General features: G+C 38.7%; 1 protein-coding gene across 1 annotated transcript; it reads left to right on the forward strand.

Moving 5' to 3' along the window:
* The first annotated feature begins 1,291 nt into the window (after window positions 1-1,291).
* Window positions 1,292-23,235, forward strand: LOC109108692 (membrane-bound transcription factor site-1 protease-like). Its single transcript, XM_019121793.2, has 23 exons — window positions 1,292-1,449; window positions 3,749-4,259; window positions 5,828-6,085; window positions 11,286-11,504; window positions 11,607-11,717; window positions 14,111-14,220; window positions 15,026-15,142; window positions 15,332-15,399; window positions 15,481-15,583; window positions 15,995-16,146; window positions 17,078-17,239; window positions 17,515-17,659; window positions 17,779-17,967; window positions 18,211-18,383; window positions 19,449-19,564; window positions 19,684-19,840; window positions 20,543-20,667; window positions 20,949-21,026; window positions 21,149-21,289; window positions 21,427-21,558; window positions 22,027-22,153; window positions 22,279-22,409; window positions 22,527-23,235. The coding sequence occupies exons 2-23, from the start codon at window positions 4,040-4,042 to the stop codon at window positions 22,736-22,738; spliced, it is 3,246 nt and encodes a 1,081-aa protein (XP_018977338.1). The 5' UTR covers window positions 1,292-1,449; window positions 3,749-4,039; the 3' UTR covers window positions 22,739-23,235.
* Window positions 23,236-23,319: the final 84 nt, after the last annotated feature.

Genomic DNA, 23,319 nt, shown 5'->3' on the forward strand with positions numbered 1-23,319 from the left:
TCTGTTTAAATAATGATACAAATGCTTAAATATTCATAGCAAACATTAGCAAATAATCTTGCAGTTTGCAAAAAGGGATTGCATTATGTCTATTATGTCTACAATTTCTATTACTGTGGTCAAAAAAAATGTGCATAACCACATTCCAAGACTGAAATACTTTTTCATTGCATGTCACGCATATCTTTCATGTTTGATACCAAGAACAAAACTAATAATAATGCTTTTCAGTTTAATCTTTATACATTCTGAAGTTTACGCATCATGCTACTGTAAAGTACATGAAACATAAGTGCAGATAAAAGGACATTATCAAATTTTCTTAATGTCCATTGCAGGCCAGAAAATCTGAGTTATTAAAACACTTTATCTGTTTCCTCTGTATCGTGACTGTTATAGTTATTGTCTTTGTAGTGAGTGGGTCTTTAGGCAGTTACTGAAACTTGAAAATGGATTTTTGAAATAATTTGTATTATTTATTACTTTCATCTGCTCATAAAATGTTACAATACCACTGATCTATAATATAGTATTTATGTCAAATGTAGTGTTTATTGTATTCTTATACATTTAAAAGGAATTCAAGTTATAATCTGGAAGCATTCAAAACTGATCCATAAAATCAAAAAGTATTTATGTATACGTGTAAAAATGTAGCTGGATTTACATTGCTTCAGCTGCTACCTCTGATGAGTGTGTGTATTAATAATAAACGGATGGTTATGAATAAGATTTTGATCATATTAGAGGGTCTTGACAACAAATGTACAACTAAATATATAGACTATTGTTTCACTGCCAGCAAAGCCAGACTGGATGACCAAATAAAGTAGTGTAACTTAAGTCTGGCCAAGCTGGGACAACAATGAACCTAACAACTGGACCTGATGAACACCAGATTAGACCAGTGAAATCATCCTAAACCAGCTCAAGAACTGGCAGCAAATTATTACTATACTGTATGCCGCTTGTCATGCAATCTGAACCTGTGGGCACCTATAATGCGACCCACTCCATGTAAAATAAAACAGCTTTATTAGGTTACTTATCGGGCTATGACATATATGATTTTAGTACACTTTTTTACTGTTCAACTCGTTAAAAAAATTCCAGTGAGGGTAAATCACTGCATGCACCTTTAACATGCTTGCTTCTAAAGCACATTATTATTATGTTATCGCAATAACCAATCGAATAGAAGCATAAAGTTATAAACGTTTTCTATTGGCTGAACGCCTATCCCTTCCGCGTCGAGACGTGACGTAGCGCTTGATAATTGGCTACTTCTTGTTTTGTTTAATACCAGTTTTCTCACGTTACAGTCTTACAGCTTACGCCATTAGCTTGTGTATAGTTCTAATCCGACTAAAGCCAAGATACAATATATTTTAGACGACATATTCCGGGAATTAATCATTTCCTGCACCATCATTGTACATTCTGTACATTGTAAGTATAATATGGGCTTGTTGGTTGTGTGTGGGAACTCTTATGGTAATGCTTTGCTCAGCTAGCTGTTAGCTTGTAGCAGGAAGGTAACGAGACCACATGTTTGTCTGTTCTAGCGAAAAATAAACAAAAAAACTTGAAGCTTTTTTTTTAGATTTAGAGGATCGTAAATAATGAGAAATACTGGCAAACTGCTTTGCGCAGCGTAACTTGATGGTTTGGTTGATGGTTTAGCTAACAAGACTGCCAGCGTTAGTGCTGTTGTCATTAGCTTGTGTGCAATGTATTGTTAAAAGTAAGATGTTCAATAATTTCAGATCTGTCCATCAGACAAAGCTTTGTGAACAGTACCGAAACAGTCCATCTATACACCGACCTCAAAGTCCACTTCCACCTTGAACATTGCATCCAATACACAATACTGTTAGTGTCGATGTGAAGGCTTTGTTCCAAGTGCTGATTTTTTTATTTATTTATTTTTTTAAATAAAAGGACATTATCAGAAGAAGATTATCACTTAAGCTACTATTTAGTTATGAAATTGTTTCTGTATGTTGTTAAAAGACTAGTGCTTTTGGCTAAGAAAATAATGCCTTTTTCAGGTCTTTTTTTCCTACTACTTTAGCTGAAAATATTTAGCCCTTTGTCTGAAATAAGCGACTGGTGTTTTTTTTTTTTTTTTTTTTTTTTTTTTTTTTTTTTGCTCGATAAAAGTCTAGTGGCTTTAGATTTAAAAAAAAAAAAAATTTCTGAGGGGATGATTCACCCCAAATGAAAATTGTCATTTACTCACCGAAAGAAGATGTCACAGAGAATAACAGCTTCATTCTGCCTAAATCTACAAAAGAAAATAAGTCAAACTGGGTATTTGGGGTGAATTACTACTTAAGCCTGTAACACTATCATCCTAGACTGTGTTTATCCACAAACAGAATCAAAGTAAACAGATTTTGTGAAGATCACATTCTCTTTATTTTGGCCACCTTTAAAGTTGCGATGAAATGGATGCAGTGAGAACCGCTTTTTCTTTGTATGAACCATTTACACATTTCTGAGCGTCTTGGATGTGGAAGTTGCAGGAACGGTGTTTAAATGAACTAAATGATGGAGAAGTCTTGCATACATCATCAGAGGGAAGTCTGTCGGGACAACCTGTCACTCACATGAGACTGTACCAATATCAAACGACAACGATTCAATTAATTAAAAAAAAAAAGAAGTCTTTGCCTCCTTTTTTCCCTCTTCTTGCTAGAAATTCACTATGATATACACGGAAGGAATATCACAACTTCTGTTTCATGGCAACTTCAAAAGCATTTTTTTTTTCTTGTCTTGTTGACACAAGTCAGTATTTGTGTCTTTACAATCATTTTACAGCCTTGCACCCATTCTGCGTGTATCTGTGACCAGCAAGGATGGTCTTGTCTGTAGTAAAGAACCGCATGGTGTGCATGTTAGGGCTTAGGTCTTACGGATGTAAAACTGAGTTGCATAACAGCTCAGCCCATCCGAGTTAAGCCCACCTTTTGCAGGACAGGCGTTCACATCCCAGGGTTAGTGGTGAATTAAGCCTCTGGATGTGTGCCTGTGGGTGGGGGACCTTGCTTTGATAAAAATGTCTCTCACGATATTATGTGGTGGATTATAAGCACCATTCTAGATGTCCTTAATGATGGCAGTGCTTGACCTGCATGAACCCCACAAGTTTGCGTAAAACCTGATGATCATGTTCTCCAGCATAGTTTGAGATGAGCTAAAAAGCATCTTGAGCTTCAGTGGAAGATATAAACCTCTATACAAAAAGTCCCACAATAAGCGTCAAATATTTAGCCCAATAAATAGTCATTGTCCTTTTGAATGTCTGGACTGTTGTTCAAAAATAAGGTATTTTCATGTATTTGAAAGTCTATTATGTTCACCAACATTGGATTTATTTGATCAACCATACGGTTACAATTTAAAGTAACTGTTTTCTCTTTGAATATTTTTTAGAATGTAATTTATTCCTGTAGCAAAGCTGAATTTTTAGCAGTCACATGATTCTCCAGAAATCAGTTTAATATGTTGATTTGCTGCTCATTTCTTATTATCAATGTTGAAGACATTTATTCTGTTTATTTTTATGAAACTGTGAGACATTCATGATTCTTTGAGTCGAAAGTTTTAAAAACAGGATTAATGTCTTTACTGTTACTGTTGATAAATTTAATGCATCCTCCTCGCTAAGTAAAAGTATCAGTTGACTGTTTTTCCAGAAACTAGCTAAACAAAACTATTGTTGTCTTTTCTCTGTCTGCAGAAAGCATAAAACCATTTGGTCACTGTGAGGAAAACCGTTACCAGATGAACACCCCTCCTGATCTCCAGTAGACTGTTTTACTCTTTGTGAAGATGGCCCCCCTCCTCCTCCTCAGGCTGCCACACTGATCACCTCCACTGGACCACAAACACACAATGAGAGAAAACGGCGAAAGAAATGAAAACTTGAGCCATGTGTTATTCAGGCTTCTCTGCATTCTGGACTTAAACCATTTCAAAACTGCAAATGCCCATTCACGTTTGTTAGCTTTGAGGACACATGTATCTTTAAATGGGCAATGACCAGAAACGGACTGCAGGGACCATGATTGTATGGCTGTGCTTGCTTGTGGCCTTTTTAGGGGGTCGATTGCCTGTGGTGGGCACAGAGGAAGACAGTGGACCGTTCTCAACACCCTTTCCTTCTCCTCTAAATGCTGATGCATTCTTAAGCCCAAACTGCTCGCAGCTCACACTGAAACTGGACTTTTCTACCAAAGTGGTCAAGCATGGTAAGTAATGTCATTGTTGTAAATTAATAATGTTGTCTCACTGTGTTTGTAACAAAAGTATGATTAATTGGGCTTATACTTAGCCAGTTATTCAAGGTTTGTGTTTTGACCGTCAGGAGAACAATTCCTCGTTGACTACAACATGTTCAGACATTGTGTACATTTAGCATGTCATTTAGTGCTGTAATTTACTTTTTAGTGTTGATAATGACATTTTATTACACTGGAAATCCGCTATCAATGGAGTTGTGGATAGCTGATAGCTGTTTATGGAGTTTATTGAGGATTTAAAGCAGCTGTTGCCCTTCCCGTTGTAATTTAGGGCAGGACTAAACGTGAGCGTTTTAAGTCAAACAGCGCTAGTGAAATGTAATCCACTGTGCTGCAGCTCTGTCCATTCATTGGCTGGATTGTGCCCTCTGATCTGTGTTTGTGCGTGTTTGCTGGCGGCTGGGCCAGACTGTTGGCAATACATTCCTAAGACTTAATCAGAGTCCAGCGTTGTTTTCAAAGGGCGCACATTTCACTAGTTTGGGTGTGGTGTGGATGTGGGGTATACAAGACCAGAACGTAACATGTTATTTATAGTGGCCTGATTGCTGCTCTATAAATGCGGCCTTTGTGCCATCATTTAATGTTTAATTCATTCCCACTTCCCTCACCCTAAGCTATGAATTGTGGCAAGGAAATTTTATGTAGCAATAGTTCCAGTTTTATTTGTTCAGCATTAAGTTTCATGTAAATTCAGTTTTTTTTGAACAAAGAACATTTGCTAATCTGACTCCATTTCTGGTTTCCTTCAGGAGAAAGACATTAAGTGGTTCATCATTAAAAAATATATATATTTTTTTTATAGTTCTATGCTCTATAGCCATAAAGGTACCACGCAAATCCAGTTCAGTTGGCTTGAGTCTGGGTTGTATTTTCTTTTGCTTCGCAGAGATTTGTTCATGGATCGAGGATGATTGCATGCTTCCCATTCATGTCGATATCTGTCTACTAGAATTAGCTTCTACCTAATTATAGATAAATGCGCTTAAATGATTGGACATGCAGCTTTAAATGTCAACAGCAATAGATGTAGAAAGTATATTTGATATGACGTTTTGGTTAAGAATTATGGTCATTTGAAAAATGTGCATGAATGAATTGTTCACATGCATTTTAGAAAAATAATTTTATGCCGAATTTTCATTTTATGCCATTAAACTCTTAATGTAGTCTGTATTGCATTGCATTGCTTTGCATTCCCCATGTACTGTTGGCTTTGTTATAATTTACGTCAAACCCTCTGGAGGACGGCCATATTTCAAGGCATACTGATAGTACCCACCCTGTCCTACAATTTCACTCCACCAACGTTATTTCTGTTAAAGACTCTATTGTGGTTGTTGATGCAAGATTGAATCGATTTGAATGATGACTGGACATCTCGCTCTGTCTCTGTTTGGGCCCAATGCCCAAGTGAATACTAAGCCTTGCTGAAGTTGCATTACTCAGTAAATAGAAGTGCAGTTGTCCTGTGAGATTTTGCAATATCTTCTGTTCTCTCTCTTTGACTTTTCTAGAGTACATTGTTGCATTTAATGGGTACTTCACAGCCAAAGCACGCAGCGATTTCATCAGCACTGCCCTGCGAGATGTGGATGCGGTGAACTGGCGCATCGTACGGCGGGACAATCCTGCCAGCGATTACCCCAGTGACTTTGAAGTGGTGGAGATCCGGCAGGACACCCGCAGTAGCCTGCTCATCCTGCAGGACCACCCCTACATCAAACGAGTGACGCCCCAGCGCATGGTCCTCCGCAGCCTCAAACTGACTGACTGTAAGTAGTACTTTACTCTCATAACACTTGAGCATTGAGATCATGAGCATAATACTGTTATAATACTGTACTATGCCTTACTGTAATGTACTAAAGACTTCCGGTTGAAAGGGCACGCTGGCGCGTTTGGCTGCCGCTCCTCTCTCCCGTTTATTTTAAGTAGTTTCTTTGGCTATGAGCCAGTGAAGACTATGTCTTTTTATTCTACTGTGATGTGGAATCATGCTTTGCATGCTGGATTACTGCTTTTATCTCTGAGTACTGTTTACTGGAATTTACTCTTCTGTTGCCTGGCCCAGGACGTACATTGCTAACACCACTGTGAGGCTGCTGTTGGTGTGCACCCTCCCCAAATGGCTCTCATGTACACTGCTTGCCAGTTGTTGAACCTGAATGGACATTTAGACATGGCGAATGACAAACGTGCTCTCTGCAGTCATGTTGGAATACTGCGACCTAAGCGTTACATACATCGCTCTTCAAGGCGTAGTTTTTTATGTTCAACATCTAAACCTGTCGCTTATCCGACATTTCTGCGCAAACCCCATAGACTGCTGTTTAGACCTACAGGGGTTGATTTTAATAACTTATCAGCACTCAAGCATGTGGAGGTTGCATCGGATTCATCTGCTCCCCACTGTCTGCTGAAATCAACACTGTTTAAAGCTCGCTCTGTCAACAACAAAGCTGTTATTTCATCTGACATTATTTTAGAACAAAAGCTGGACCTTGTCTGTTTAACAGGAACATGGCACAAAGAATCTGGTCTTCTTTTTAATGAACTGACTCCTGCTGGCTATGGATTATTTGATCTCCCGCATTCTTCTGGTAGAAGTGGGGGTATCATTGTGTTGCACAATCAACAGTTCAACATGTGTCCCGTGGCTGTCCCCAAATCTGACTCATTCAAATGTTTTGTTTTGAGTGTTTCTGCGCTCCTCTCTACTGCAGTGGCTACAGTCTACAGGCCTCCTAAGACAATTAAAGACTTTTTATCTGAAGTATCAGATATGTTGTCTTTTCTCTGCCTCAGATTTGAAAGAATTCTTCTCCTGGGGGATTTCAACATCCATATGGATATAAAACACACCAAAATAACAAAAGACTTTTTGTCCATATTGGAGTGCTTTGAATTAAACCAACTCGTGGACTGTCCTACACATGACCAAGGCCACACTTTAGACCTTGTGATTTCAAATGGTTCATTTGTGTCTCAGTTGTCAACCTCTGATTTAGGTCTGTCTGATCACCGTGCTGTCTTTTTTCTAACATGTTTCCAGCACATGAACACTACCGCTTCTCGCATCATTAATTATCACAAGTGGAGATCTATTGAGCCCACTGATTTTTCAGGTTTTATTGACACTTTTTTTTAAAGTTGTGATTCTCTATCTGATGATCTGGATGATAACGTTTCTGTGTTGAATTCTGTTCTGGAGACGCTGGCTCCCTTGAAATCTCGATCTGTTTCTTTTGCACACTCCGCTTCATGGTACAATGATGATCTGCGTGCTATGAAGGCTTTGTGTGGTAAAATGGAGCGTAGATGGCGCATATCAGATTTAACTCATCACCAGGCCTGGAAAGACAGCTTACTTGAATATAAGGGTGAAATTATGTCAGCTAGATCTGTTTATTTTTCTCGGATAATTGTCAGCCATCAGAAAAACCCTAAACAACTGTTTCACTCAATCAACAAGCTCCTTAAAAATCACAGCCTCTCTAATGTTCCTGCTTCAACTCACCTTTGTAATATGTTTTTGGAGTTTTTTAGCACCAAAATTGATAATATACGTAACCACATTGTTACCACTCATACTTCTGCTGCCTCCTCCTTAAATATTGATGCATTTTCTGGTATCTCTCTCTCTAACTTTGCTATTCATGACTCCCAGTCTCTATGTAATATGGTTTCAAAACTGAAAGCCTCAACTTCCAGAATTGATCTGATTCCATCTTGTCTGTTTAAATCATGTTTTGATTCCCTTTGTCCTGTTGTTTTGAGAATTATCAATGGCTCTCTGTGCAGTGGTGTTGTGTCAGCAGCACTTAAAATTGCTGCTGTCACCCCTGTACCAAAAACTAACAACGTGGACTTTGATAATCTGAATAGTTTTCGTCCCATCTCTAATCTTCCATTCCTCGCCAAAATTTTAGGACAAACAGTGGCTTCTCAATTGCTTTCTCATCTTTCCTCTAATGATCTTTTTGTGCCACTTCAGTCTGGATTCCCTAAACTCAACAGCACTGAAACAACGTTAGTTAAGGTCACTAATGACTTGTTAATGGCTTCTGATTCTGGCAGTCTATCTATACTGATTCTTCTTGATCTTAGTGCCGCTTTTGAAACTATAGATCACTCTATTTTAATCATTTGTTTAGAGACCATCTTTGGAGTTTCTGATTCTGCATTAAAGTGGTTTAAGTCCTACCTCTCTGATCGCAAGCACTTTGTTGTGATGGGGGATTGCAAGTCTGAGGTCGGTGTGGTGCACTCTGGTGTTCCCCAGGGATCAGTTTTGGGCCCTTTACTTTTTAGTATTTACATTTTTCCAATTGGCCAACTTTTAAGAACATTTGGTCTTAACTTTCACTTTTATGCTGATGACACTCAGATCTACATGCATTCAAAACCTGATGTCAATATGCCTGTGTCTCTTCTTTCTCAATGTTTTACGGAAATTAAAAAATGGATGTCTGAAAATTTTCTCTGTCTAAACAGTGACAAGACTGAAGTATTGCTTATTGGTTCACCTCATCAGTTGCGTAAAGCAGAGTCCATAACCTTAAGTATGGATGGCTCTGCTTTACAATTCCAAACTAAACTAAAAAATCTGGTGGGGATATTTGACGCCAATTTAACATTTGATCATCATGTTCGTAACACAGTCAAAGCATCATTTTTTCAACTCAGAAACATTGCCAAATTACATCCCATGTTGACTTTCTCGGTGGCTGAAAAGTTAAGCAACACTTTTGTTTTTTCACGTATTGATTATTGTAATGCTTTGCTGGCTGGAGTTTCCAAAGCTACGCTAAGTAAATTACAGTTGGTACAAAATTCAGCTGCTAGAATTTTGACTAGGACCAGTGCAAGGGAGCACACCTATCCTTGAAAAATTGCACTGGCTTCCTGTTAGTTTTCGTATTGATTTTTAAATTCTCATGCTCGCTTATAAGGCCTTGAATAATTTGGCCCCTCAATATTTGTGTGAGCTTTTAACCCCCTACACTCCTACTCTACACTCTTCTGAAGCTGGTCTTTTAACTGTCCAAACAACACGGTTAAAAACTATTGGTGATCGGGCTTTTTCTTCTTTGGCTCCTAAATTGTGGAATTCCCTGCCCTCTGAGATTAGGAATGTAGAATCCCTTAGTGTTTTTAAATCGTCCCTTTTTATGTGATTCATGTGATTTACTTCGTTTGTTATTATATTGGCTTTTTATTTTATTGTTTGATTAGTTTTTTACTGCCTGCAATGTTATGTGTATTTTTTAATTTCATATTTTTTTTATGTAAAGCGCTTTGAGATGTTACTTTTAAAGGCACTATATAAAATAAAGTTCATTATTATTATTATTAAAACATACTATTCTTAGTACATAGCATTATATTTATAAATCAAACCCTGCAGTGCTGTGCACAGGTCACACAGGTTACATGCAATTTGTTCCTCCCCGGCTCTCTTTGGGGTGACTGTAGGGAGGAAAGTCATCAGCGGGGGTGAACCAAATAGGAAGTGTTTATTTACTGCATGGGGTGAAGGAAATGGCTTTCAGACGTGTTTGAGGTGAAAGAATGTCCTGTCTTTGCACACTGATTTTCCCACCACTAGAATAAAAAAAGAAATTGCACCTATATGCAAATCTGCTCTCGGTGTTGAGTCTCTGGGAGAGTGATTGGTATAATAAGAGAATGACTTTCTCTTTATTCATGTTTTCCTTTACCAGCATCCTAAACAAGCTACGCGGCTTCTGTATAATGCTTTTCTGATGTTTACTGCAAGATTTTGTGTAGTTGTCTGATTGATGGAGTCAATGAATTTTGTGTTCAGTGCTGTCTGATTCTCCAGTTGGTTCTTTTGATTCATTGAAAAGAGCCATATTTAGTAAGTCCATTCTTGAATTGGACATCACTGGTTGTGCTCATGGAGGAGAACCCAATAAAGTTTCAGATTCATTATTATGTGGTGCTCAGTTTGATTGCAATTCACATTCTCACAATATAGCTAAAATGTATTTTTGCAGACAGCACCACTCTGGAATAATTCTCAAGGAGCTGCTTATCAGTCTGGCTCCCACACACGCTAGTGTCTCTCACTCTTCAACCATGTCTATACATAGCACAGCTTAGAGAAAGAGACCCAACTAATAGCAGCTAATGATGTATTTTTGTTCTTATTACTGAAACCAAAGTGCCTCTAAGAATAACCCCTGGTCACAGTTTGAGAGCATATATGCAAGTAATTATCATTTAAATGATGTCGGGGTCAGCTCTACAAGAGCATGAGTGGGGGATTGAAATGTAATATAATTACAGTATATGCACTAGCCTCATCTGTATAGCTTTAGGGGGAATTAATGAGCAGTAATCAGCCAGAGAGGAAGACTGACATGTCAGAGTTGGTCAAAGTGTTTGGCCTGCTTAAACGCCTACGATTTCTTTCCAAATGCTGCACCCGCACTTTATGAGTGGGTTTTTTACTCTTCACCTCAACTCTTCTATGTAAAAGTGTCTGTATAAAGGTTTGATCACTGTTATCATGACTCTGCTCTGTTTGAAAAAATGTGTAAATATTCATGAGAACACAGGCATGAAAGCTGTATAAAGGTTTGATCACTGTTATCATGACTCTGCTCTGTTTGAAAAAATGTGTAAATATTCAGTTGATAGTGTGTGGTTAGGTTGGTATTCAATGAGGTATTGAATGTAACGTGTTGCTCTCTTTCCCACTCATCACAATATCTGTTTTTTTTACTAGGTTTACAGTATTGTCACACTTGGGCCTAGTGTTGTTGAATTCAGTTAATTTAAATATGTTGCCATGTTAACTAGCTAGTGTTATGGTATATTAATGGGGATGGCAGAAGTGTGTCAGTCAGTAGAGGTTCTTTTATACTGTTTATAACACTATATCAATGGCACAAATAAAATGATCAAATTGGGTGAAGTCTAATTCTCATTCCTTTGCTCTTTTAGCGGGCACTGATGGGGCGTCACCATGCAATGACACACGCTGGGTGCAGAAGTGGCAGTCGTGGCAGTCATCAAGGCCGCTCCGGAGAACCAGTCTTTCCCTGGGCTCTGGATTCTGGCATGCTACTGGAAGACACTCCAGTCGCCGTCTCTTGCGGGCCATCCCCAGACATGTCGCCCAGATACTGCAAGCAGATGTACTCTGGCAGATGGGACACACTGGTATGTGTTAAAGAATGGGCTGTTGTAATTAATTTTTTTCCTACTACTTTTGGAGATCAGGTTAGCGATGAAGCTTGTGTTACTGTTTGTGTTCGTTTGCAGGCTCTGGGGTGAAGGTAGCAGTATTTGACACTGGGCTGAGTGAGAAGCACCCTCACTTTAAGAATGTTAAAGAAAGAACCAACTGGACCAATGAGAAAACACTGGATGATGGTAAGACACAAAACAATGTCATGAAACAGGTTTAAACATTTAAAGAGCAGGTCATATGGTATTTTCGGAGCAAACCCCTCCCTTCCATAAGCCTACTCTGCTCTGATTGGTCAGCTGGCCAAGCCTGTTGTGATTGGTACAGAGAGGAGTCATTTCATGATTTTCCACTGTCGGGCCAGTGCTTTAAACGGGCCGAGCGGGGCTAATAGCCCCGGACCTGTAGCACCAGGCCAAAATAGCGCTTCTGTCGTGCCAGAAGCTCCGCTGCGCTTCACTAAAACCCGCCCTTTACACGCCTCTCAGGAATAACGTCATGCAACCACATAATTTTACCAACAAAGAGAAGTTATCAGAAATAAGTCACGGGAACTAGCGCGATCACAAAACGAACATGATAAAAGCGGCCGTTTGTTTGCATGCTTTGTTAAAGATTTAAATCCAAAAGCATCAATGTTTTACTATAATAAGTGATACATTGATCATGAATACATTTATCAGGATTGAAAATTAGTCACACAGAAATAAAGCATTATGAACATAGCCTGCTATTCAGTCGAGTCTGTTTCTGTTTAGGCTATTTGTAGTCACAGTAGCCTATATATCACATTTAGAAAGAATGATAATTTCTATATTTTTATAAAAGCTCCCGAACAAAAAAACATTGTTATATTTCTATGACGTAGGCTATACGCGGAGCTAAACTCTCGAGACGAGACTTATGACGGATAAAATGTTACTAAATAAATACACGATTTTGATAGAGAATAAGAAGCTGATGTCTGATTTCTTCAAATGGTCACATTTATCATGTTTACTATGGTAACGATAATGCCGATCGCGCATTCTTTTGCATCGCTTATAAATATTTCTGCCTCGTATGGTGATTATAATCCACATCGGATCAAGTTATTTCAAACACTCGCTACTGACTGAAAGTGAGTTTTGAGCTCCGCTTATTTTTAAAAAGTGTTTAATGCTGGTGTTATAGATGTAGCTTTATGAAATGATCCGCTATGCTGACACTCTCCAGACTCTGGGAAACTCCACCTTTGTTCATAACCACTCCTCTAGCCCCAGCTGGCCCGCTTTGGCCCAAGGTTTTTGTCGGGCCAAAAAAAACCCAGGCCCGACAGTGGAAACGCGGCTAAAGAGGAGTCAAGCCAGTGCTACCATTGACCTTTACCAAAGCACCTTTACATAAAACAATAATATAGTGCGCCAATCTGTTCTTATAATGACATAAAATACAAAAACACTCATGCAAGCGAATCGTGCCCACAGCTAAAGTTTAGATGCTAAACTGGGAATACTTAAAACAATAATGGAAGGTACGTTAGCCGAGGTGCTAACGTGACTAACTGATTAAACAATACAGTTTTTAAACCAAAATATGTCTAATGTTTTGTAGCTAAACTGTGAGAAATTGGTGGTTATGTATTTAATTTTTGTAAGAATGCAGTTGTGTTGTATCACAGGAGCACCAGCCGAAATCACTCATCTCTCCCGCATTAACCCTGTAACTGCTGGTGCAGCACAATAAACAGCAATTTCACAATGATTATAAAGTCTGTGTGCTACACTACATTCTTTATTATTAAAACGAAATAATTAGAACAACGTCAGTCTACAATAATCGACATATTCTTTGGAAATAGTGGGTTCACAGTGAATTATCAGAACTACTTCAGTAAGACGGTAATATGGTGCTTTACCTGGAAACCTAAAGCTGCACTATGTATACATCACATATTAGCACAAAAACCTGATATTTTGAGCACTCAATTGAAAATAACGTAACGTATCAATTGTACTACTTACAGGTTGTGGTTCGGAGAGGTTGTTAGTCAAAATTAAGAATATTAGAAGCCAACGAACATAAAAGCCAAGATTAGAGAAACAGTCCTTGATAAAATGACATGCACACAACAAAAAGGTTTGGCTGGAATTGTATTTATGTGGTATCCTTTTCTTCTCAACATGATGTAAACACACTAACTAGTGGAAGTGTTTGTGGGCAGGTCAGACTCTGTTCGTATTTCGTGGGCAAGCGGGGATTATTCAATTGTGTTACCCACTGACGTATACCGGTAACAGGCAAAAGATTCGAAAATATGACGACTCGTTACGGTAACTCTGAGTCGACTCTCTCTTTTGAGAGACAATATCTTTATTTATCATACACTTTTTTGATTAACTTTGCAGATAGTTTTCATTTAAGAATAGCTACGTTATAAACTGCAAAAGAGATATTTTTCAAAAACCTATCTGACCTGCTCTTTAATAAATCATTATTGCGCTCTGAGTGAATTTAGATGCTAAACTCCAGATGAATCGTTCAGATTACAAGCATTAATTATTCTTTAATCTTTGTCTGTGTCGCATTCTTTCTTCAGGGTTGGGTCACGGTACCTTTGTTGCTGGGGTTATTGCCAGCATGAGAGAGTGCCAGGGATTCGCTCCTGATTCTGAGCTTCATATCTTCAGGGTTTTTACTAATAACCAGGTAGCACACAACACTCAAATCCATGATCATGTACAACTACCAAAATTCTTTTACATATTAAAATAACAGTAAATACATTTTTAATATTAATATTAATATGCAATTCTTTTGGGCTTTCTATTCATTTAGAAAAAAAAAAGTATCACAGTTTCCACAGAAAATACATTGATAATAAGAAATGTTTCTGGAGCCCCAAATCAGCACATTAGATTGATTTCTTAAGGAAGGGATAGTTTACCCAAATGAAATTTGTCATTAGCCTACTCACCCTAAAGTTTTTTTACCCAAACGTGTATGAATTTCTTTTTTTCTTTTTTTGCTGAACACAAAATATATTTTGAAGAATGTGTCTTAAGCAAAAAGTTTCTGGTCTCCATCAACTTCTATAGTATTTTTGTTCATACTGTGGAAGTCATTGGGGACCGGGAGCTGTTTGGTCAATTACATTCTTAAAAATATCATGTTACCTGTTCAGCAAAAGGAAAAAAATGATATGTGTGACAATTTTCATTTTTGGGTAAACTGTCCTTTTAAGACTAGATTAACGGCTGCTGATAATTCTACGTTGTCACTGCAGGAATAATCACTTTTTAAAGCATTAAAATAGTAAAGTTTTTACATTTGTAATAGTATTCAACAATTTACTGTTGTTTACTGTATTTTTAAACAAATAAATGCAGCCTTGCTGAGCATTAGAGACTTCTTTCAAAAAATGTAAACTTTTTAAAATATACTGCCCAGTTCTATTACTGGGCTCAGCTATCATTTTTTTGAATATGATTCTTATTTTTTTGTTTCTTCTTAGGTATCCTACACCTCTTGGTTCTTAGATGCCTTTAACTATGCCATCCTGAAGAAGATAGACGTCTTAAATCTCAGTATAGGAGGACCAGACTTTATGGACCATCCATTTGTTGATAAGGTATGGACAAATTAAACTGACATCTATTCATTCAGCAGGTGCTATTGTCCAAAGCAAGCTACAAATGAGAAACCTCTCAAGCGCTCAAATTTTAATGAAGGTGCTGTGTATTTTGGCCTGTACATCAAAGTTTATGCTCTCTGAAATGTATTGCTCTAATAAAAGCTTAACTCTTCTGTGTTTAACAAGGTTTGGGAGCTCACAGCCAACAAGGTGATTATGGTATCTGCTATTGGCAATGATGGCCCACTCTATGGGTAAGAAAAGCCAATAAAAGCCAGTTGGCCAATATACCCAACATATCTATTGATATTGATAGAATTTTTTTGGTGTTCCAGAACTCTGAACAATCCAGCAGATCAGATGGATGTTATTGGTGTTGGAGGGATTGATTTTGAGGACAACATTGCCAGATTCTCATCCCGAGGCATGACAACATGGGTGCGTTCTGTCTTTTGGTGACATCACATTACCGCGTTTTTCCTGTGCAGCTGCCTCAAGAGGTCTGTGCATTTTGATCTGACCTAAAAAGGGCAGACAGACACCTCCTGCTACACAAATCTGGAGATTCCTGGCCTCCCCCGCCAGAAATAAATATATATATATCATATATTTATATATATACACTGAAATAAAAAACAATATTTACCTAAATATATTAAATAGTCAAACTTATCAGCATCCCAGTAGCCATTATAAAGAAGTGCTGGCCATGTATGAATGCTGAATTTTGTCTCCACTGAGGTATTGAATGTAACGTGTTGCTCTCTTTCCCACTCATCACAATATCTGTCAGTCTGTCTTGTCAGCTCAGTTTAATCATTGTTTAACTTTCTGTGCTATCTGGATCAGGAGCTGCCAGGTGGCTATGGCAGGGTGAAGCCTGACATTGTGACATATGGCTCTGGTGTGCGTGGCTCAGGATTGAAGGAGGGCTGTCGTTCTCTCTCTGGCACCAGTGTTGCATCACCTGTAGTGGCCGGGGCTGTCACGCTACTGGCCAGGTGAGACAGATGAACAAAAATACTGCTTTGCATAAACATTCACAGCCATTACTCCACTCTTAGGATCTTTCAGAAATCATTCTAATTTAGTGCTTATGAAAAAAGTAGCACTTTTCACGAAAATATTAAGATAATAGGGAAAAAAGAACTGGTTCATAAGTCCAAAAGAGCAGCATTTATTAGAACTAAAAACTAATTGTAACACCTAAATTAGGCACGTCTGGTTTCAGGCCTATATACTTAATAGTAGGATTTAAAAGAACTGTTTACTTGTGGACATTTTATATCCACTTTGATCAGTGTTTCAGATCAGGGTTATATTATTAGGTCCGTGTTTGCTGATAGTGATTGATAGTGGGCACACCTGTACTTTGTACATTTATTGCTATAAACACCACTCACACACAACTGATATGAAGTAGAACTAAATAAATTAATCCCCGAAACTTATGGTTTTCTGCGTAAAAGCCTTATTTTTTTCCTTTGTCCTAGAAAAATAAATTAAATTGATCCTGCAAGAAAAGAAAATCAAGAAACAAATGAATTGTCAGAATCAATCTTATTTTCCACAGGGAATTGAATGGCATAGTTTCTCTTTTACTGTCTTAGCTTTTGCTATATATTTGATGTACTCTCAGACTGTGATGGGCTAACCTAATTTGTTGGTGTTTACACTTTATAAGGTTTTCATTTGACCTCCTTCAGTTCCCTTCCTTTCTATCTCTTTCATATATATTGCTCTCATTTGTATTAGTCTCTCATAGGTACTTGACCCCATCTGCCTCTTTGCTTTATGGCCTCTGAGGCACCATGTGCCAGTGTTTCTTTCAAGTCTGTTTTCCGGTCCTCAACCTGCGGTTGCACTGAAATGATATCCCATCAACCCCTGTCCATTTAACAGAACCATGTTTATTGTCTTTTGTCTTTCCAGCACTGTGTTGAACAGGGAGTTGGTGAACCCGGCCAGTATGAAGCAGGCCCTGATCGCCTCAGCACGCAGGCTGCCAGGCGTCAACATGTTTGAGCAGGGCCATGGCAAACTCGATTTACTCAGAGCCTACCAGATCCTTAACAGCTACAAGCCACAAGCCAGGCATGTCTCTTTCATAAACACAAATATAGTGTTCTGCTCTTTGACTAGCATTCTGGTCGCGTATGGGTGATTTCATTATCTTATTCATGTATGCTGAATTATAAAAGTCCATTTAAAATGTAGCCAGCATCTCTGTTGCAGGCTCATTAAGATTTAATTATGTCCCAGCCTGATTATAGAGTAGATTTGACCTGGTTCATTATATTGCACTGGCTCTCAGTGTGGGCCATCATCCTCTAATGAATTTCTAATGGTGTTTTTTTATTATTCTCTAGCCTGAGTCCGAGCTACATAGATCTGACCGAGTGCCCGTACATGTGGCCCTACTGCTCTCAGCCTATTTACTACGGTGGCATGCCGACGATTGTCAACGTGACTATTCTTAATGGCATGGGTGTGACTGGAAGGATTGTGGACAAGGTAGGCAATAAAAAATAGACTCCCTGCAATTCAGTGTAATCTCTTTTTTATACATTAAAATGTATTTTCAACTATCCATGGTCCATTTGAAGAAGCTCAGTTATGTTTTAAATCCGCAGCCCATCTGGCAACCCTACCTTCCTCAGAATGGGGATTATGTGGACGTGGCTGTGTCTTACTCGCCTGTACTCTGGCCCTGGGCCGGATACCTGGCTGTTTCCATATCTGTAGCCAAGAAAGCTGCATCGTGGGAAGGCATTGCTCAGGGTCATGTCATGGTTACAGTGGCCTCACCAGCAGAGAATGATGTGAGTAACTGTACTGTCCCTGATATCTCTAGTAAGGTGATAATAGAAAGGGCTCTTCTGCTTAAGTCATAAATTAATTTTATTGGTTAATGATCACACTTCTTTATTGGTTTATTAAACTTCTAAGAGTTTCTTAGAAGGCTTTCAGACTTCTTAGAAAATGTCCAAACTGCTTTCATTTTGCTGTAGTGTAATTAGAGATCATGACCTGCTGTGGTCTGTTTTTTGTGTGTTTTTATCCAGTCAGGAATAGGTGGTGAGATGACCTCTACAGTGAAGTTACCAGTGAAGGTAAAGATTGTCCCCACTCCTCCGCGTAGTAAGAGGGTTCTGTGGGATCAGTACCACAACCTACGCTACCCACCTGGCTACTTCCCTCGAGACAACCTGCGCATGAAGAATGATCCTCTTGACTGGTGAGCCTCGACCACCCAAAATAATCCACATTCAGTCAGTGGTTAGAAAATACATTGCACTGTGAAAAAGAATCTGTATAAGGCAGCATTTAATATCTTGTTTCTAGAAACCTTTTTACCCCGATTTACAGATGGTACTCACTGCACAGCACAAGATCCAGTGGGCGTGGTTGGATCCAGATCCAACTCCTCCCAACTTACATATACCTAGACCTATCCGTCTCCACCCCGATCCCTAAACCCACCTATCTTCACCCCCGATCCCTAAACCCACCCATCTCCACCTCTAAACCTATCCATCTCCACCCCCTGATCCCTAAACCCACCCATCTCTACCCCTCAATCCCTAAACCCACCCATCTCCACCTCCAAACCCTACCCGTCTCCACCCCCTGATTCCTAAACCCACCTGTCTCCACCCCTGACCCCTAAACCTACCCATCTCCACCCCCGATCCCTAAACCCACCCATCTCCACCTCTAAACCTGTCCATCTCCACCCCTTGATCCCTAAACCCACCCATCTCTACCCCCTGACCCCTAAACCTACCCGTCACCACCCCCTGATCCCTAAACCTACCCATCTCCACCCCCAAACCCTACCCGTCTCCAGCCCCTGATTCCTAAACCCACCTGTCTACACCCCCTGACCCCTAAACCTACCCGTCACCACCCCCTGATCCCTAAACCTACCCATCTCCACCCCTTGATCCCTAAACCCACCCATCTCCACCTCCAAACCCTACCCGTCTCCAGCCCCTGATTCCTAAACCCACCTGTCTACACCCCCTGACCCCTAATCCTACCCGTCACCACCCCCTGATCCCTAAACCCACCCATCTCCACCCCTAAACCTACCCGTCTCCACCCTGATCCCTAAACCTACCCTTCTCCACCCCCTGACCCCTAAACCTACCCGTCTCCACCCTGATCCCTAAACCTACCCTTCTCCACCCCCTAGTTGTGGATCCAAACACGCCCCCTGGATCTTGTGTTCTTCAGTGAGGGGCTACTGCAGTTTTTTTCTTATAAGTGTGTATATGACGTTGTTTTTCTCTTATTTGAAGAATGGTGATCATATTCACACTAACTTTAGAGACATGTATCAGCACCTTCGCAGCATGGGCTACTTTGTTGAAGTCTTGGGTGCACCAATCACATGCTTTGATGCCAGTCAGTATGGTAGGCATTCATCTAATGGAGTGTTTTCTGTATAAAGGATTCTGTCTTGAAGATGAATTAGTTTTGTGGTAATAAGCCGTGATGGAAATCAACTGTGATCTGTTTCTATATGTTTATAGGAACCTTGCTGATGGTAGACAGTGAAGAAGAGTATTTTCCAGAGGAAATCACCAAGTTGAGGAGAGACATAGATAACGGCCTGTCTCTTATCATCTTCAGTGACTGGTACAACACATCAGTCATGAGAAAAGTGAAGTTCTATGACGAGAACACCAGGTACTGAGAACATTAAGGTGCACCGTAATCTTTTGTCACTATTTCTACCTTTAAAAGAAGACCTTACTGCATGTATCTCTTGGTAAATGTTCAGTGGGGTCCACTAGTAAAAATGTTTTTTCTTTTTTACGTTTAAAGAAAAAAAGTTATAAAACCTTATTACATTTATAATATTAAAAATAGTTGTTATGCATTTGTAGGTCATATGAAATGTTTCTTTTATATTTTTTACTTATTACCTTAATCATGAAACCTTTTAGAAATTCTTTGTTTAGATAAATCTCATATTTCAGTTGTTCTCAGACTGTTTGGACAACACAATATAAGGCAAAAAAAAAAAAAACCACTTGCACAGAAAGTTAGCATTTCAGTAGACAAAAATTTGTCAAGACTGCCTTGCTAATTACTTTTAACTGTGATTGTACCTGACATTTTAATTTTAGTAATGTTTCTCTAATTTTTTAATTGCCATCTACTTTTTTTGTCCTAATTTATATTAAAGTGTGCTTCCCATTAGTGCTTTTAAGTGCCCTAATTCAAAACTAATGTCATTTTGGGAGGATTGAAATTGTATGGTCTCTATTATTGGCTCTGACAAAATTTTTTTTAAAAGGGGCTCTTAGTAAAGTGTCCAAATTAGGGTAAACATGTTTTGTTTATCAAAAAAAGGCCTATTTTAAAAGGTCCATTACACATTTGCAGGCAATGGTGGATGCCGGACACAGGGGGTGCTAACGTGCCAGCCTTGAATGACCTGATCTCAGTGTGGGGTATGGCCTTCAGTGACGGTCTGTATGAGGGAGACTTCACAATGGCAGATCATGACAGTAAGACTCTATAAGTTCTCACTATAACATAACTATATCAATTTAATTTAATTCATACACAAAACTGGAACATTGCACAAAACATTTGCGAATAAAGCATTGTTTCCATCCAACGAGTCGAAGAGAACAAAATCGATTAGTCACTTCCTGATAAAAAAGGATGGAAACATAGCTTCCTGTTAAATACAATATTGAGTATACTGTTTTAATGGAGACAAGTTTGCCTAAAATATTATAGAAAAAAAGATTTATAATAATATACCATGTCTTTTTGCTTGTAGTGTATTATGCATCGGGGTGCAGCATTGCTCGTTTTCCTGAGGATGGGATTGTCATTGCGCAGACTTTAAAGGATCAAGGTACACGGCACCTGCTGTGATTGTACACCTCTCATCACTGCTCTGTCCATGGAGACCAGCTAAAAGCTCCCTTGTTTTCTTAATTCTCTTGTTATTGTTATCTGACATCCTCAAATTTCTAGGTCTGGAGGTCTTGAAACAAGAGACAGCAGTGGTGGAAAATGTGCCTGTGCTTGGACTGTACCAAACACCCTCTGAGGGGGGTGGCCGTATAGCACTCTACGGAGACTCCAACTGCATTGATGACAGTCATAGACAGAAAGGTAATGGACATTTGTGTATACAAGCTCACAATTTGAGCAAACAACTCTGAGAGAGAGAGAGTTCGCCCCACTAAATATACATTTTTGGATTTGTTAATTTAATTCAACGAGTCTGGGTTCTCTTTTCTCCATTTTAGACTGTTTTTGGCTTCTGGATGCTCTGCTGCAGTACACTTCCTATAGCATGACTCCACCCAGCCTGACCCATTCTAAAAACAGAATGGTGCCCCCAACAGGCACAGACAGGCCATTACCACAGAGATTGGAAGGTAATATTTATAAAATTTTTCAGAACTGTATTTATTCTCAATCAATTTTAATGCATTTTCAGTTCATTTTAATTAATAATTTTATCAAACTAAATCATTTTTAATATATATTTTTAAAATAAATTTAGTCATTTTATTTGTTATTATTTTTAATGCATTATTTTCAGTTCATTAATTCATTATTTTTCAACATTTTCATTTATTTATTTATATTTTAAATTAAGTAATTTGTTTATAACTTTATTTCATTATTTTTAACTCATTGATATTTAATTCATTATATTTGTATTTATTAGTGCATTTTTAATTATTCATTATCTTTAATTCATTGTTTTAATTAGTTTTTAAGTAATTTACTTTTAATTTAATTCATTATTTGTTATTTAATTTAATGAATTCATTTTAATTTAATGAATTTAGTTCATTTTTATAAATTTGATTTATTATGATGATGATTTATTTTTGTAGGTAATCACCTCTACCGTTACTCCAAAGTGCTGGAGGCTCATCTGGGTGACCCTAAGCCTCGTCCTCTACCTGCATGTCCTCATCTGTCTTGGGCTAAACCCCAGCCACTTAATGAGACTGCTCCTAGGTCAGTACATGAGACTGCTGCCATTCTCAACTACTGCACTTTCAGTGAAACAAATGTAAATTTGGATGCATTGTCTTTTAATACTGACATCTGACAAGTTTTTTTAATTTTTTATTTCTTCTCAGCAATCTGTGGAAGCACCAGAAGCTACTGTCAGTGGACATGGACAAGGTTGTTTTGCCTAATGGGAGGCTGTATCGGCCTCAGGTTCGACCCCTGTCTCCTGGAGAAAGTGGAGCCTGGGACATCCCTGGAGGTGAGGAAGGAACTTTTGCTGTGTTTAGGAAGTAATCAACCAATAGTCATCCACAAATTGCCTTTTAGATTTCAGCCAAAGGATCGCAGTAAAAGACATGTTTATGTTTTTCCTCAGGAATAATGCCCGGCCGCTATAATCAAGAGGTGGGCCAAACCATCCCAATGTTTGCCTTTCTTGGTGCCATGGTTGTTCTTTCCTTCTTTGTGGTGCAACTGACCAAGGCCAAGAGCAAGCCCAAGCGCAGGAAACCCAGAGTGAAACGGCCGCTTTACCTTCAACAACAGCAGCAACAAACCCCTCACTCAGGCAAAAACCCCACAGTATGATCAGCCACATACCACACCTGGACAAAGTAACGGGAAACAGTCTTCCCTGTGGTGTGTGTTGATGCCGTAACCTCTTAAAAATAAGGTTTAAAGGGCTTTGTCTGTACATTCTTGAGATGAACCAGCCATCTGCGCCCAGATGAGGGCCTTGTTTGGACATCAGTGTTCCCTACCTTGTCTTTATTCAATACTTGCCTTTCAATTTTGTGACCAAATGGAGGAATGTTTCCTTTTTTAATTTATTGATGAAAAATTGACACTTGACCCTTGCTTTGTATGTCAAATTGGACAACAGAAACCAGCCATTCAGTTTCCTTGATCAACATATTGGACTTGTTACCACATGTCCTCATTTTTGTATTCAGTCAGACTGTGTTTTTATAAAACGGTTGTGTGCTTACATCCTTTGTAAATAACCATCATGATTTCACTGTTGTTGGTGTGGAATTATCAATGTTTTAAATATATCTTATCCGATATAAAGCAAGAAAACCTGCCTCTGTCTTTATGATAAATCTTAGATGACAGTTTTCATATAACATTACAATTGGGGAAAAACAAGAACAGTTTTTATTTTTATG

This window comes from Cyprinus carpio, chromosome B18 (assembly GCF_018340385.1).
Source record: "Cyprinus carpio isolate SPL01 chromosome B18, ASM1834038v1, whole genome shotgun sequence".
NCBI classification, from domain to species: Eukaryota; Metazoa; Chordata; class Actinopteri; order Cypriniformes; family Cyprinidae; genus Cyprinus; species Cyprinus carpio.